This window comes from Passer domesticus, chromosome 14 (assembly GCF_036417665.1).
Source record: "Passer domesticus isolate bPasDom1 chromosome 14, bPasDom1.hap1, whole genome shotgun sequence".
NCBI classification, from domain to species: domain Eukaryota; kingdom Metazoa; phylum Chordata; class Aves; order Passeriformes; family Passeridae; genus Passer; species Passer domesticus.
The window spans coordinates 8,120,035-8,137,213 of record NC_087487.1 but is presented as its reverse complement, the minus strand read 5'-3'; the positions used below and the strand labels follow the sequence as shown (position 1 = coordinate 8,137,213).

The 17,179-nt window shown below is 36.8% G+C and overlaps 1 protein-coding gene across 15 annotated transcripts in view; it reads right to left on the bottom strand.

Moving 5' to 3' along the window:
• Positions 1-17,179, bottom strand: part of WDR72 (WD repeat domain 72) — a 337,194-nt gene that overhangs the window by 235,983 nt on the left and 84,032 nt on the right. For 7 of the 15 annotated variants that reach the window (XM_064388824.1, XM_064388823.1, XM_064388822.1 and 4 more), the window contains 2 exons: positions 7,173-7,271; positions 1,274-1,395 (listed from right to left, as the gene is read on the bottom strand). In XM_064388824.1, coding sequence (XP_064244894.1) covers positions 1,340-1,395; positions 7,173-7,271 — 155 coding nt within the window. In that variant the 3' untranslated portion in view covers positions 1,274-1,339. Of the gene's footprint in view, positions 1-13; positions 1,396-7,172; positions 7,272-17,179 lie in introns of those variants that run through there. The other 8 variants (XM_064388826.1, XM_064388828.1, XM_064388825.1 and 5 more) reach the window with 5 other exon arrangements.

Sequence of the window (17,179 nt, the reverse complement as noted above, 5' to 3'; positions counted from 1 at the left end):
AGCAATCAAATATCATGTTGCACAAATGTAATTGCTACTACAGCAGTAGTGGGTGTTATGGCCATTGCCAATTCCTTGAGTTATGAGACCTCCTTGAACACATGCATTTTTGAAATATCTAGATGAAAGAGTTTTCAAAAGAGTTGTAATCCTGGCCCAAGTGAGCAGATGCTGATGCAAAGCAGTGATGCTTGTTGTGAACAGACTTTTTAATGTCCATGGAAGAGACTGCTGCAACAACTGGATGTCGTTGTTCATATGGAAGAGGAGCAAAGGAGGGAGATGGGTCCATCCTTTGTTTGCAATTTGTTCTACTGTCTGCAAGGTTCCTGTAGGGCTACTAAGTTCTGTAGGTATATTTACAATTTTATTTTTACCTCCTTGATGTTTACAACTCTCATTCAGCCACAAAAGTTAAGAGGAGGATATATGTTAGCTAAAGGCATGTTCTGCTCTCAGTTGTGTTGTGCAAGTATAAATGCATCAATGATATTATTCCACATATCTAGCACAAGAAATGCAAGAATGAAGCCACAGCACACAAGTAAAAAAGGTATAGCTGCTTTTCCCAACGAGCACAAATTGATATTAAGTGAAGTATATAATTTCAGAAGAGGACCCCAATGGGCTACTCCAGTTCCATACTGGTACTACCTTTCTACAGATGATGGCAATGGCAGTTTTTAGAGAAAAGGAAAATTTACATCCTAGACATGGCCAGATTTGTTATCAATTTCCCATTGTCTCAGAATGGGAAATTGATAACAAATGCACAGAATAATATCAATTGAAATTGATAACAAGTGCACAGAATACTCTTTGTTTTTTAGTTCTAAACATTCCATGTTTAATTCAAACTGTGAATTTCTATTTTCAGTAAAAATAAATTTTCTGATTATTTGAAAGGCATTTGGTTTCACTCAGTGTTAAAATGCTATTGATAAGAAAAGTCATAAGGAAAGAGGAAGAAAAATTTAAATTTTATGTATGTAAAACAATACTAAAATTGATATAATTGTTTAATGGCAATCAAAGTTCTAAAGATCACTACATGAACAAATGAATGATATCCAAAAATGAAGAGTTGATATTTTCTATATTAAAACTACTCAAATTTATGTAAATATGTATGTAAATCTATTAGCAACAGGAGTGTGAATTGAAGACAATAAATCAGCCAAAAGAAGCTGATCTTATGGAAGGTATTTTTTCTGAAAATGGATTGTTAAAGATACCATAATAAATACAAAAAGCCATTTCATGTCCACCGCACCATATATGTCCTATTTCTTGGTTGTCCTTCTACATCTTCCAATTCTTTCATCTCAGTGTTTTTCTTCTAGCACACCTTACAGGAGCACACCTTAGATATCCAGGGATGTTGCTTCATGTCATCTGGAAAAGAAATGCATGATTTCTTAATGATTTACAATTTGAGGTTCAATGATTTTACAATATGAGGTAATAGCTGAAACTTTGTTACTAAAATATAGGTTATTTTACAGTCTTTTTATAGAGTAACAAAGTCTATAATTTTTGTAATGGAATAAAAACTTTCAGCCCCCTCATATTAGTGTTAAAAGGTGCAGAAATCAACCTTCAGAAGACTGTTCACATTATATTTCATATACCACAGGAAGCAATATGGAGCCTGAAACAGCTCAATAGAATGTATGGCATTCCTCAAAACTCTTCTCCTGCACAGACTTCTGCTTCTTCCTTTCGTTTTAAAGGAAAGTGCTCCAGTGGATCAGAAGAAAGATAATTTCTGTTTTGAATTAATAGGGTTTTACATTTCCTATGCAAAATTGTCAAATGATATATATTTTCTCTTAGCAGAAATAATCCTACAATAGCTGTAAACAGCAGCAATGTCATATTTTATTTTAATCCTGTCAAGGTATTTTAGAATTCCACAGAAAAGCTTTCAATCACCAATTTTTATCCTCATAATTTCTTTTCATTTGAGGTACGGTAGTATTTGCAACCTGAATTTTAAATATTATTTGCATTAGAAACACTGCTCAAACAGGTACCAGCACACCTCTCATGACTATATGAACACTGGGAAAGCAGCACACATTCTTTTATTCCCATCTAAGGACTATCTTGTAAATTTATCATATTATCTGTGATCTTTCTGTCTATCTGTATCATAGACACAGAGAGGCATTTTCTTGATGACTATTAGGCAGTCCTCTGAGTCTACAGTTTAATTTACTATTAAAAAAAAACCAAAACCAAAAGCAAACAAAAACAAATCACAAATCAAACCAAAACATACGAGCCATAATTCGAGTAACTCAGAACACTGATAGGATACGATACTACATCTGTTGCAGTGAAATGATGATTAATTCATCCATTCCTATGCTGGAAATTCTAGAACTTCTTTCTGGAATAATTCCTCGGCACTGACATTTCATACACAGTCCCTGAACCAGCAGTGCCTGTGACCAATGGACTGCCCCTACATTGCACCTTCTTCCTCCTCCAGCATCTTCACCAGCAACAGCCTCCACAGGTCAGTCCTCATTTACTGGCTTCTGCTTTTCATGAGCATGCAAACACAGAAAATCATTACTTTCTAGGGTGCTTTGTACCTGGAAATTTACTGAATATTTACTTTTACATTCTGCCTGTGTTCTGATCAACAGCCATAGATAAAATCAGCAACAATGCTGATTTAAAAAACACTCTACAGTGGATGGAACTTGGAGCTGGTAAGTGAATATTTGATGCAGTAATTATAACTTGTTTGATAACAAGATAGTCACATATTTTAGTGCTATATTTTTAAGCACAGTATGACTAATAACACATTTTTTTTCTATTTGCTGCAGTTCTGCCTCTCAGACACTATTTCTGGGACAGTCAGAGACCTTTCCCATTTTTGTGCCAAGGTCTCTAAATAGGATAAGCAATTAAGCAAGACTGTGAAAACTGCTTGGATTTTCCCTATTATCTGTTATGCACCCAGGATTATATTCTGTCCCGAAAAGTGAAAGATTGAAGACAGAAAATTTATTATGTGCAATGGTTTTGGAATGAAGGGATGGGAGAGATCATGAGCTGCAGAAGGGACCAGGCAGAGACTGTTTGATACTACAGGCCATAAGCATACATGGGTTTTACCATTTACATGGTTTCTATCCAAAAGATGGAAAACACTATACTTTCCATCTACAGCTTCCAATTCAATCTTCCATTAGTGAGGCTCATTTTCCCTCTATTACCAAGTGAAGTAATAGTCTATTTCCTACTCTACTGCAATGTGTCTTTTGGGGAAAATAAGAGGGAAGAGGCATCTGTGTCTACATGGTTTCTTGTGACTTCAGCTCAAATCTATTCCTTTTTCCCACAGGAGCTGCACTTGCAGAACTGTCCTTAGTGGGACTGCCCCAGATATGAAAGCTAAGACATCTCAAGCTGTGTTTAGTCCTGCTACAGTCCTCCTAGAAAAAATCCTCTAACAAAATTCAGAGCATTTTCAACCCCCTCAGGAACCATTTCAAGCAACTCCCTTTGGACAAGATGATCTTCATCTGGGATGTAAATTTTCTACCACTGTTTCTACAAGAAAATTCAGGTGAATAGCTCAGACCTAGAAGTCTAACTAACACATCCACGGACACTCACTTTCAGCTTCTTTTTCAGTTTCCTTAAATGTGGAAAATTCTTATTGTAAAATGGAAAACTGCTGGGAATATTTATTTAAAGAAAGAAGTACTTTAAGGGATAGTGAATTCTTTAGGGAAGATTGATATGACTAAAAGTCAAGTTCTACAGAAAACTGTTGCAATTCTTATCTGATTATTATGTTCAAGGCCAGAGCAGAGACAAATTTGAAAAGCCAAGGCTTTGCATGTCAAACAGGAGTAGTCCTCAGCATGTGGGGAAAAATGGCAGTGATAAACCTACTATTAGGCATCTGGGAGAGAAGCCCAGCATCTCCTCTGTGTGGGGCCTAAAATAGACAGGAACCACTATCACAGATAATGGCAGCCTGTAGCCACATGAAGGGAGAAACTAAAATCCATTTCACTTAGACAAGAAACTGCAGTCTGATATTTACCTGTGTCCATCACTTGTGAAAAGTGTTTACTGTGAATTATCCAAGAGAAAAGTGCAGGTTGAGGGGTTTCATTACCTATCTGAGAGTAGTTCAGATCACACATTAAACATAAGAAATCACAGGTAAATCTTGGATTGGTGTCATGGGTAGTCAAATGGATTCCTGCGATTCATTTGAGTATCTGCCTCCTACAATTTCTGGAGACCAATGCACAGAGCAGTGAGAACGCGTGCAGACAAAGAAAATTGGAAAGTAAAACGGAGCAAGCTTCATGTGATTTTTGAAAACAAAGATCACTTTGGAAATAAAACTCCTTCTAATGTCAATGACAGAGACTGCACCTTTCACCACCAAAAACCACAGTGTACAGATGTGTTAATGGCTGCTCTACAGCCTTCCTGAATCTAGAAGCAGTAATAAAGAACTCTTTCTAGCAATTGTTGGAATTCCTTCCAGATATATTGTTATATTTTTATATTTTCACCTTTTCCTCATCAGAAGAGATAATAAAATAAATATGTTTCTTAACATCACTCTTGCACCTATGACAATACCTTTTAAGTGAAGCACAAGAGACTCTTTATAGATTTATTAATAAAAACTTGTAAGTTTGTAAGTTTGCCCAGACTTTGAATATGTGTAAGAAAGATTCTTAAGTCACAAGTTACACCAACGAAATGCTGACCTCCCAAGCGCTCTCAGGTTCCATGATTCAAAGGTAAAGCACCTGAGAAAATCACAGCCAACTGAATGTCATATTATTGTTTCAATGTTTGCTACTAAAAGTAAATGGTAAGCTTTAAGTAAATGTATTGTGTTACCAAATCTTTCCTTTCAAACAAGCACTTCTGTCAGAAGTGTCTTAATTTCTTATCACAGAATTTCATCCGCACAAGGAGCAATAAATAATTCATGTTCCTAGCTCTTTGTTGTGTGTCCCTGAACTGCACAGAGCTGGAAGGCTGACAGCTGTGTCAGGACAAGCACCAAAGATCTGACATGACAAGTGACTAACAAGTTTCTTTCAGTCTATAGTGAAAGAAGACAATGGCATAAAGTGCAAAAACGAAATCCTGAAACAAAATGAAACTGTTTCTTTCTCTTTACCTAAGTGTTTGCTATGAGCTTATTTCCGACCCATAACCTCTGGTCATTTTATAGTACTGCCCAACCCCCTTTACTCCTCACATTCGCCTGGCCATTTACGCCTGTCCACGGATCAATATGAGCAATTCTTGGAGAAATACGATGTCTCCATGACAACCAAGCCACAAATTCTCAGTGGAAAGCAGTGAGACCAGTAGTGAAATCTCCTGAGGTTTTCAGACCTATAAGACAAGATGTCTTAAAATGCAGGAATGGACAGAAACAAAAGCCAGAGTAATTCATTGTTTATTACTAGTTTAATGATGTCAGATGGACCGACTGGAACTCAGTATTTAAGTTTGGATGCTTTATCAACATGAATTTTTGCCAGTCAATATTCACCTCCTGAAAGGCTTTTATTCTTTCCATTGCTTCATATAGATATGCAGAGTGAGGAATTGGATATGTATGTTCCCATCCAAACAGGCACACTTTGCCAGAGAGAATTAATTTAAGGTTAAAATTAGTGTTATCTTTAAGGTACATTAATTCTCCCCTGAACCCTGTAGTGCTACCTTGCTTTAATCCTTTCTCACTTCAAAACTGATCAAATCTTGGACAATCCATAATTCAGCCCATAATTGTTGTTGAAGTGACTACAGATGGTTTCTTAAGGAGATACTAAACACCACAGATTGTCAAACCTGTCTCCTTTCTGAGTAGATTACCTATTTCTTTCTAAATCTCATGCTGGTTTCTGCTGGACAACATTGAGTCCAAGTCTATGTGGTTTTAAAATGAATAGAGATTTACAATTCATTGGTTTCAATTATTGTAACATATACTGGTGTTCATTTCTCTGGAAAAGATGAGAAGGGAATGTAGTTCAAATCAGGTATATGACAGTAGTTGAACTCCCAAGGAATCTTGGAAGAGTGGAGTGTGCTGAAATATAATCCCCCAGACATGGGTCCTATCCGGGTTCTGAGATGACTTAGGGGACCTGACATGGATTTCAGACTGCACCCTTTGACTGAAAATTAAATCTCAGCAGTGTTCCTTGGGGAAGGATCAGGGGACTGTTGGCAGCTGCCCCCTGTCAGCACAGGCTGCAAGATTTGGAAATCTCTTAACTAAGCTGACAGGCCGCAGAGACGATGAATCAAAAATATGATACACGGATCAGCACACAAAGATGCAGGAGGGTACAGAGAAACCAGATAAAACAGGAAGGAAAATACCAAGTGAAGAAAGATGTTTAACTCTTTCACTAATAAGGACTGTGTGCAGGTTATGTGTGTGGTGTATATGGGTCAAGCTCACAGTTTGCTTAAAAGATCTTGGTATTTAGTCACACAGAATATTTTTAATCAGCTGTGACTCGATACAATTTATATTTAATTGTTTCCTTTTGGGATTCATTTAATAAATTTTGTAGATGTTCCATAACGAGAAAGATAATGAAACTACATGAAGATAAATCTTTCGGTTACCAAAAAGGATGCACTTTATGGATGTTCCTGTATTTAGCTGAATCAATGTTAAGAGTCATTAAAATGAAATAATGATTGTGAGCTGATTTAAAGGAAAGAATCAAGCTATTTAATGCCACCAATTTGCTTTCCTCCAGAGATACGGTGTTTGAGTGTCCACTGCTGCATTCAGCTGCAGTATATACAGTACTTCTAATTTTTCATAATCTCACGCTACCTTCAAAGGGTCAGACATTGTACATATATTAAGTAAGCAGTGTAGTCCAAAAGTAATTATAATGAACTAGTAGTGTCAGCTTTCTTTTTGGTCATAAAGCCTTTATCCTTTTTCAGACCTGAACTCCTGATGAAAGCGGAAAGGATAACAGCTCCACACTGTGACCCCTGGAGGTGACCATTAATTTGACATTGCAGCTGCTAAAAAGGAAACAGCATTACAATCTGCTTTTTTTACAGACCCAAAAGCTGTGTCAGATTTATCACTTGATACTTGGTAGTTGTCTTTAAATGCCTCTCACCTGGACTCTCAGACTCTTCCAAGACACATCTGTCAGACGTATCCTCCACATCTTGGAAGTTTGCCGACTTGGAGCTCTTGTCATGCTTCAGCACACTGACTGGAGCAATAAGAATAAAACACAGGGAGGGAGAAACATAATGTATGCAGAAATCAGCACTTCCTGGCTTTCTGCAGAGCCTTCAATGCTGAAGACGTAATTTGTAAACACAAATAACAGATTGAAAAAAGACCCCAGAAACACTAACTACTTATATGCAACCACAGGACAGTTGAAAAATCCAGAGACAAGAATGTATGCAGGGTGAAGTTTGAGGCATCAGCCTAAAAGGAGCTCCTTTTGAAGTTGTAAACCAGTTTTTTCTTACAGAATCCTAAAATAATGAAATTATTTAGACGTAATAAAAAACGCTTGTCCGTTTCACCAAAGAAGCCAGTAAACCACATAAAAGATCAATCAGATGGTTTTGTACTTACTGGAGTCATTCAGCAGGGAGAGAAATGGTGTATATTTGAAGATGAAAATATGTTGAATACAACAAGCTGGAATTTGTAAGAAAAATTACTCATAATTCCAAAATGCAGTGAAACCCAGACTGAGTTGCAGTTTAAGGATTACCAAATTTGGTTACATGTTTTACTTAACTGCTAAAAACATTTCCATTTCTGAGCATACAAATATTTTTACGGAAACAATTACCAGTCTATATATGACTTTTAAATTCACTTGGCTTTTGAACAAATCCCACATAACTTTTCTTGAGGAGAAGAGAGGTGCTTCCCTTGCCAAAGTCCATTTTCCTCTCTTCGGCTACATATCTCTACAAGGAGCCACAAATAGAGCTTGAAGATGAAGTACAATTATAAGTGGTATATTATAGATTAATAGCACAGTAAGGACTAGTTCTTGATTTTTCTGTCCTGTTAAAACTCTCAGCTGATCCTATTTCCTAAGATAAGTAGCTAGAAATTTTTTTTGTAATATCTAGAAAACTAAGCAAAGTTCCAAACTTCTAGGGGATGGGGATACCAATGCCTATGCACAATCTCCATGTTCTTCTGTCTTCTTTTCAAAAGAGAAATTCCTTCCCTTATAAATTTTGATAGATTTTTTTTTTTTTAGACCAAATGAATATTTGCTGAAGGATTATGTAATTCGAACACCTATTTAAATTTTCCAGGATTATGAGTGAATCAACAAGGCCTCAGGGCAGTATGCAGACATGAGGAACTCAAAAGACACATATTCCACTTCAGTGCTCTCTGCTTTCCATGGGTTTGCAGCTATTGATCCCAGGTCACCAAAAGGTTCCATCATTCTTGATTCTCGCAGCTACACTGAGTCTGTTTGAAGCAATCAGGGCTTCAATACTATTGTGGAATTAGAACCTTGAAAATGTAATATTAAAACATAATATATAATAAAATCTATGATAGTGACATCATGCATTTCACCTGAAAAAACAAAAAACCAGAAAATTTTGCTTAAAAGGTTTGCCTTGGATAGCAACAAATCAGTATTTAAAACCCTGCCCAAGTAAAGCAGGAAGTGTTGACATGATAATCTGCATGGGGTGAGTTGACACTGAAGAACAATTACAGTAACAAATAACAAATGTTCTTTTTCACACATAAAAAACCTATCATATGTAAAGGAAGAAATATCTTTAAAGATATCTGTGCTTTTCTCTTTTCACAAAATTTAAATAATTTTCAAATACACTAAGTGAATATTTCCCCCTCAAAAGAAAAACTAGAATATACAAGTATTCATATTATATTTAAAAACAAAAGAATTTTATGCCAAATTTTTAGAACACTTTTTTCTAAAACAGTTCTTCATACAGTGGAGTCAGCTGCACTGTGCTGACACATTGAGTCGTTACAGCAGCATGAATTTAAAAGTCAGAACTACTCTGAAGTAGAACAATAGGAAAATTTCCTGTGATGAGAGAGAGAAAACAAAAAGTACAGCTATGCCTTTGGAGAGAAAGGAAAAAACCACAAGACCTGTCTGTTTTGGTCTGATAGTGATCACCAAAAATTCAGAATCAGCCTTTCAAAATGAATTGTGTATTTTTCCCCACTCAAGATGTTGCATAGTGAACCAAAGAGGAAAGACACATCCACAGTCCCAAGCAGGAGCTGGCAGAGACTTCTCTTACTGGAAGGCTGTGCTGCAACTGCCTTGTATGGGACTAAAATAAACCTGCTCAAGTGCTCTGCTCTTTCCCAGGCCATGTCAGCACAAGCCAGATAATTTCAACTGACCAGACAACACAGTACTGAACAGTGTTCTTAGTGAAGATACCAGATTTAGCTGAGAGATAACTCAGAGCATAACAAATAAATCCCAACTAGAAGCAGATCCATACACAGATGAGATACCTCACAAGGAAGGTGTGAAATGAACAAGAAAGAAACCAAGACAGGACAGCAAGATACTTGGACAAAGCAGGAGGATTTCCAGTCGGTGTATCTGAGTTGATACTGCAGAGATTTGGAGAAATCTGGGAGAGGATGGAGAAAAAAGCCAAGAAATAAGAAAATAAGAAAAGGAATGACAGGCAGAGCTCAGACAGCTGAAAAATGCCAAAAAGCATGAAAACACGTGCAGTAATAGCTGGTCATTAGGAACAGTTTAAAGGGAGTGGGAAACAGGGGTGGAAAGGGTTTTCATGGGGACAGAGAGACAGAATTCTGGACAACTTGTGCAAAAACAGCTGCCAAAGAAGGTAGTTCAGCAAGTGTGAGTGAAAGGAGGGGAGTGCTTGTTTCAGAAAACCAGGAGACAGGCTGGGATTGGGTCCCTGGTGCAAGGAAGGGAAGTCTCCCTCAGCCCTGTCACCTGCTCAGAAGTGCACACACCTTCCTAGGCAAAACCAGGCAAATAAACTTCACAAGACCCTGGTTTATGAAGTTACATAATAAGTGCATGCAGTGAGCAAGAAAGGAACCAAGGCAGAGACCTTCAGATCTTTCTTTTCTGAAACATCACGTTATATGCTCAACCGGGAAAAAAAATTAAAAAAAAGAAAAAAGGTTTCTTAAAAATATCATAGAAGAACAAAGGGAATTGAAAAGTTAAAAATAAGTGAAGTACAGTCTGGCCCAAATAAAGAGTGAAAGTAAAAATGGCATTATATAATCAAGGAAAAATATAAAAAAAAAATCTCAGCACTAACACCTACTTTACTGCACGTTCTCTTAGGAGAATAGGATTTTATGTATAAATATCAATAGGAGAGTGTCTGAATTGCTTATACTGAGGATGCTGATGGAATTTAAGTTATTTAAACATAAACAGTGTCATCTTTATTCAGAAGACACTCTGTCCTACTTTGGGTTTAAATGGACCTTAAAATTACTTTTGCTTCCTTCTGAAAGGTAATCTGTGTCGTCAAAGTGACATAAATAGAGTATAAACGAGCCCCAAATCTATACGAGTCCTAAGCAGGTTAAAAACTATTTCTGATATTATAACTCCAATAACATTTTCTTTCTATTCAGTGCAGTGTCATTTCCATTGTCACATGGGCAGTAGAGATTACCTTTGTTCGCATGGAAATAAGGTAAAAGCACATATTTCATCAAAGCAAATGACCTTGAACTTAGCATATAAAGATGACATAAATCTTCATTGCACAGGATCAATCTTGAGAATTGTAGTACTTTTTTCTGATGCTTCTTATTGAGCTCTTAGAATTTGTTTACTGAACTTGATACCCATTTTCTTACATTATTAAAACAGAAAAAGTCATTAATATAGATATGGGATTTAGAATAGTAAAGCAATGTCATAAGATAGTAGCATTTAATGAAACATTTATGTATCTAGTTTCAAAATATTTCAAACAATGCCACACAATAAAAGCAAATAATTTCCAAAAAGATACTGGTGATGGGTCTTTAAAGAACAGTCTTTGATCAAACTATTGAAACTGTTCTTTGTGAACACAGCCTAATCATGAAATACAGCAACAACTCACCATAATCATTCATTTCTACATGTTTAGTTGAAACTCTGAGAAGTCTGGTTCCACTCTGTAACTATCCTACACTAAAGTTTAAAAAACATGCTCTGCATACCAATTTTTAGACAGCATACACACTGGAGAAAGAAGTTTGTATAACTCAGGCAAATAAAACATTTAGCATTTTCTGATAAGACGCCTGTGTTATTGATAAGGTGGATTAGTGACTTAAAGACAGTCTGTCTGCAGGGAAAACAAGAACTTATTTGTCATTCAAAATAACTGGATAGGGCAACAAAAATTATTTTTCATTCGAAGACGTTAGGCAAGAGAGGATAGAGGTGATAAATATACTTAAGGTTCAATAGGAATACAAAGCAACCTGAATCTAAATAAAAGCGCATGGAAAAAAAAGTTGTAAAGGGAAATACAATGGTGGCATTTTTCTATTTTTGTAAATGGATAAAACAATTGTGCTGCAATGTCACTTCTGAACTGTTTGGCTTCTAAAGGCACTTACTGTATTATACCTAAGAAGTTTGATGGAGCAATGAATGTTTTAAATACTATCTTAAAAGCACATTTCATAGACATCATAAAAATGTAACGAAAAGTTTAAGAACAGCCATATTTGCTGAGACTAAAAATTATCAGTTTAAGAGTCCAACAACCATAAAATAATACTTTATCAGAAATTTCTCCTAAAGTCCAATCTGAAACTCAAGGAATTACAAAGAATTTTTTCCCCTCCTGTAATAACTCACAGTAGATATGTTTCACAAATTTCTTCAGTTTTTCTTCAAATGTGTAAAGAATGTTCTGCATCCTTTACATCCTACACCCTAACTCCCTTTGACATGGCAAACTCCATAGTTTTCTCACACAGGGAGCCACCTCATTTTGTCGGCCTGCCTATTCCCTGTTGGCTTAATATGCAACTTCTTGATTGAGAAAAGGCACAGGTATGAGCCCAGGACACTCTTTGCATAACCCCTGTGGCCGAAATACTTTGTTTTCTCTCTTTTCCAGACTGGCGGTTCCTAATCTACTTTGCTTTCTCCACGTATTTCCAACCAAAATAAAAGGGTAAGATTATTTCACAAATACTACAAGAAAAGCAGAACATATCCATGGGCTGCCAAGAGAACTATCAGCAGAAGCTCTGCAGTCCCAGAGGCACAGGAGAGGCAGACACGGAGGTGCCACCGCAGATGGAGCTGCCCCTGTGGTGGGTGACACTCCTGCCCAGCAGGGTCCCAGCAGGCAGGAGTCTGCCTGGGTGGGGCTGTGCCCCTGGTGGCACTGATGCTGAGAACAGCTCAAGGATCACTCACAGGTTTGCCAGGTGACACTCCCTGGTATGGTGCTTGCCTTTGTTTCCACACCAGGAATGCTGTCTCAGCTTGTGATCCAGATTCATTCCTGAGAAATTGTTATCTTGCTTTTTTTTCCCCCCATCCTTCTTTGCAGAAGATTAATCCTACTCAATCTAGATTCCTGTCCTCATCCTTATTGAATTGAACCATATTTTCTTTCTAGGCCATTTCTCAGGCTCCACAAACCAAAAATTCATTTCACTGACAGAAGACATCAGATGCCGGTCATTTCATAAATTTTAGTGTAATTTGAAAAAACCTGCACAGATGTATGTTTTGTCATTTAATAGAAAATGGATGGTTGTTATCATCTGATGATTAAATTTCACATTGGCTCAGTTTCCATTACATTTTAATTAAAAAAAAAAAGAATATATTAACCTAGAGAAACACATTATTATTCTGAAGTGAATGCTGCAGTACATGGAAGTTGAAATAAGCCAGTATGGAACCAGCCAAACTTGAAGGTCCTGTAACTTGAATCCATTACAATGAATGCAGAAGTAAGATCTGATGGCAGAGCTCAGTTTGCAGAACAACCAACCTATGTGCCTGGGAAGCCTGAGCTGGCTCTTGCACTTCAAAAGCACCTGCAAACAGCTTGTGCCACTTGCCAAATGAATTGCAACTAAAGAACATTTTTTCTTCTGTATGTGAGAAAGGTTTTAATACATAAAAAACCCCTCAAAAGTCCATTTTCCTCTCTCCCTCTGTCTATGAGGGCAGCATTCCTCCAAACAGAAAAATTGAAAATTTCAGTGATTCTTTCCCAATATACCTTGAAGTTTTATTCACCCTGAGGGACTTCTCTACTTCTCTCAACTAAAATATAATGGCATGTAACAAATTATGCTCTCAAAGGACATCCCATTTTTGTTTCATTAGTGCAATGAAACATTCACTCAATTTTAAAGCAGTTGTCTTGATCTTAGTTGTGATTTATAGCAGATTCTGTCCATGTATTCTGTGTAGTATATATTATAAAACACCTAACTAGTTAAATTTGTCTCTGCGGGTTCTGCTGCAAGAAATAAAATACTTTCCCATAAAATTCCACACAGCATCTACTGCACAGCTCTGAAGCACAAGCTTCTGTGAAACTTAGGAGGATTTTAGAAAGGAAAATGCAACCCCAAACTGCCTTTTATTAATTCTTCTGTTGTTATATACTGTTTCTTCTCAATGTCCTCTCTGGATAGAAAGCCTAAATTTCTCTTTTCCAATTTCCCTAAGTGTGTCATTTAATCAAACATGATGTAAGACTGAATTATTTGATTAACATTGTTTATCCCTCTCTCATTTTTTTTCCAACCAGTAATTGGGAGACAATAGGGAAGAAAAAATGGTTACAGAATTAGTAAAGAAAGCCAAAAACTGCTAGTTACTAGATAATCAGTCTCTTTTTAAATTAAAGTATAAAGCATTTCCTCACCTATGCAAATTTCTAAAAATATCACAGAATATGTTGAGATCAAAGGGACCCACAAGGGTCATCAAGTCCAACTCCTGGCCCTGCATTGCACCATGCCCAAGAATCCCACCCTGTGTCTGACAGCATTATTCAAACTCTTCTTGAGCTGTTTGGGGCTGTGCCCACATCCCTGGGGAGTCTGTTCCAGTGCCTGGCCACCAATCACCAAGGATAAAGAACTTTTTTCTACAGAAATACAGAAAAATTCTCCCGTTTCTGTAATTTAGACCAATGGTGCTGCAGAGTACACAGTGCAGATGCGAATCCTAGCACTGTGTCAGTAGCACCTGCAAAACCAACAAAGAAATACTTTCTATTTTTAAAATTGCATACTTGACATTATTATTTTCATGATAGTAGATTGATTTGGTATTCAAATATAAAATCATTAATCAGGAAGCTTGCAGAGGATTCTGGTTTAGTTCCTTTCTACAGAGAAATTCTTGCTATAGATTGCATCAATTTGCTTTTAAAACCAAAACTAAATGAATGTGTGCAGCACAGTTATGACACTGACACATCCCTGTGCATAATATGAGTGTTACAGCTTTTATAGTTTTCCCATCTCTCGATCAAAGCTGTCGAAATAGCTTAATCCATGAAAAAAAAAAATACACAGAGCCTCTTTATTAACCTCTTCTGGCCAGATTATTGTTATTCTTTTGCATTATGGCCTTGGAGATGTATTACTGATAGGGAGGTAAAGCCAACTGCAGCACAGCATGACTCTGCTGAATGGCTGCTGTAGGAAAGTGGAAGTACTTATTTCCAAGACATTTCTGTGATGCTCCCTACTGTTAAAATGTTATCTGACTTTAAAAGATTTTCAGTTCAATTGTAAGCAATAAGTAAACTCAAGCAGTACAGAACTGTATACTGAAGAGTTTCACTAGCTGGTCAAACAGGCATTATTCCAAGAAACTAATGTTGTATAGGACTGCTTCCTGGTGGCTGAGACCTCTGATTGGCAAAAGACAGTGGACTTTTCAGTCAGCAAGCTAGTTACCCATGGATGTGGCTCAAGGCTGACACACAGATTGACTGGTTCACACTAATTTACTTCACACAGATTCCATTTATCTCCTAGAAGATCCCCTGGCAGCAGCTTATAATGGCATATCCTAGGATGCCTGCCTGCATGAGTTTTTAAAGCGGCAGAGCTTGATGAATCTAAGTCCAGAAAACAGTTCACAGATTGAGGACTAGGTGCAATCAAAAAACATCAAGTAGCACAGCTGGGACTTGCTAGCTTGCTTGACTGGTTTGAGCAGCTGAGCATTAACTACGCTTGCTTTCCTGCTGGCAGCCCTGTGTCACTAGGACAAATCGGAGCACTACCCGACAGAGGAGGAGAAAAGAGAAGGAAAAAAATGGAAAGGAAAAAAATGGAAAGGAAAAAAATGGAAAGGAAAGGAAAGGAAAGGAAAGGAAAGGAAAGGAAAGGAAAGGAAAGGAAAGGAAAGGAAAGGAAAGGAAAGGAAAGGAAAGGAAAGGAAAGGAAAGGAAAGGAAAGGAAAGGAAAGGAAAGGAAAGGAAAGGAAAGGAAAGGAAAGGAAAGGAAAGGAAAGGAAAGGAAAGGAAAGGAGCACAGATAATTGTATTGCTACTATTTATAGATGCAGGAATAACTCATTAGAAGATTTAATCTCTTTCCAAACCTAGGATTATTAAAGTAAATGTTACAAAATAATGCATGTTTTGAGGCTGTAAATTTGGAAAATTTTCTTTTGGTCATGGGGACAGTTCCTAGGAAATAGACCTGAATGAAACTAAAGTTGTTCTCATTTCTTCCTTATTGAAAACAAAATATATTCATTTACATTGAAAAATAGTTACCAATATAGTTGATTATTCATTACAGCAATGTGAGCAACATGTCAATGCATTGCCTTGCCCCCATGGAGAACAATAGACTTCAATAAATGCAAGCTTATAAGCAGTATTTTTAAAAGGACTAAAAGCAAAAGGACTGAAGATACAGTCTTACACTAACTCTCCAAACTCAGATAGACAGAGCCTATTCTAAAAAAACTTTTTAGAAAGGAAGCAAAAATTAATATTATCAGAGAATAACATTTGACAGCAAATGTACTGTGAGAGATCCAAAGCACATTTAGTACTTAGAAGGTTAAAGACTCAGCTGTAGCGCTAGTTGATGAAAAAGTAGGATTAAGGCTTTAGTATGAGTCTTGACATGATCATGTTGTCTGCCTGCTGTCTTAAGCTTTGAAAAACAGCTGGGATCATCTTCTTATAAGCTCAAACTCAAAGATGTTTAAGCAGTTCCAAATCCAATTAAAAGGAGGTAAATATAAGGAAGGGCCCTACTGAGCCAAATAATCTTATTTTTTTAATGAAAACCAGCATAATTGCAGGTTACACAACTCCTTAATCTCACTTTAAACCTAACAGACTGCTGCCTTACAATGCACATGGCAAGTCCAGTTAACCCAAGCATTCTGTATTGGTGTGCTTAATTTTTGATCATTATCCTTTATTATGTTACTTGTAATCCTAAAAGCCTGTGATGGTGTCCAGATATTTGGCAAGGATTGTACCTGGATATACAGGGATTCCTCTTCTAAGAGTAATGGATTAATTGGATAGCGCTGTATGACTAGTAGATGGTTTGCAGTGAAACTACTGTGCAGTTTTTAAATTTGTGAACTCCACTTCCTTCTCCTTCTGTGTCCATCCTTTAAACAAATTGCCTTTTTGAACATTAGCAGTATTGCTGGAGTAGCCTGTCTAGTCTCACCCCTAAGGTGACAATGGATTAGCAATAACACTGCCCTTTGGAGTGGGCTGCTTACTAAAATCCTCTTCATAAAAATTAATGGAAGATATGGAAATTGTATTTTTCACAGGGAATTGCATATTCAATTTAAAAGTAGCTATCTTATGAACATGACCTAATCAGACTATGATTACTTAAAGGCTTAGAGCATTATACCCTTTATTTTTCATAGAGTCAAAAGATTTTTGAGGTGATCATACTGTACCAAGGTATGTATTTCTTACATTAATACATTTAATACCCTAAAAGCAAAAAACACACATAGATAATCCTTCTACTTTGTCCTATAAATATGTACAAGGACATTCTCCAAGGATGAAAAGGCAAAATCTCATCAGGGACTACTTCAAATACAAGCTCCTCATGTCGGTAAGAGCAAGAAGGAAATTT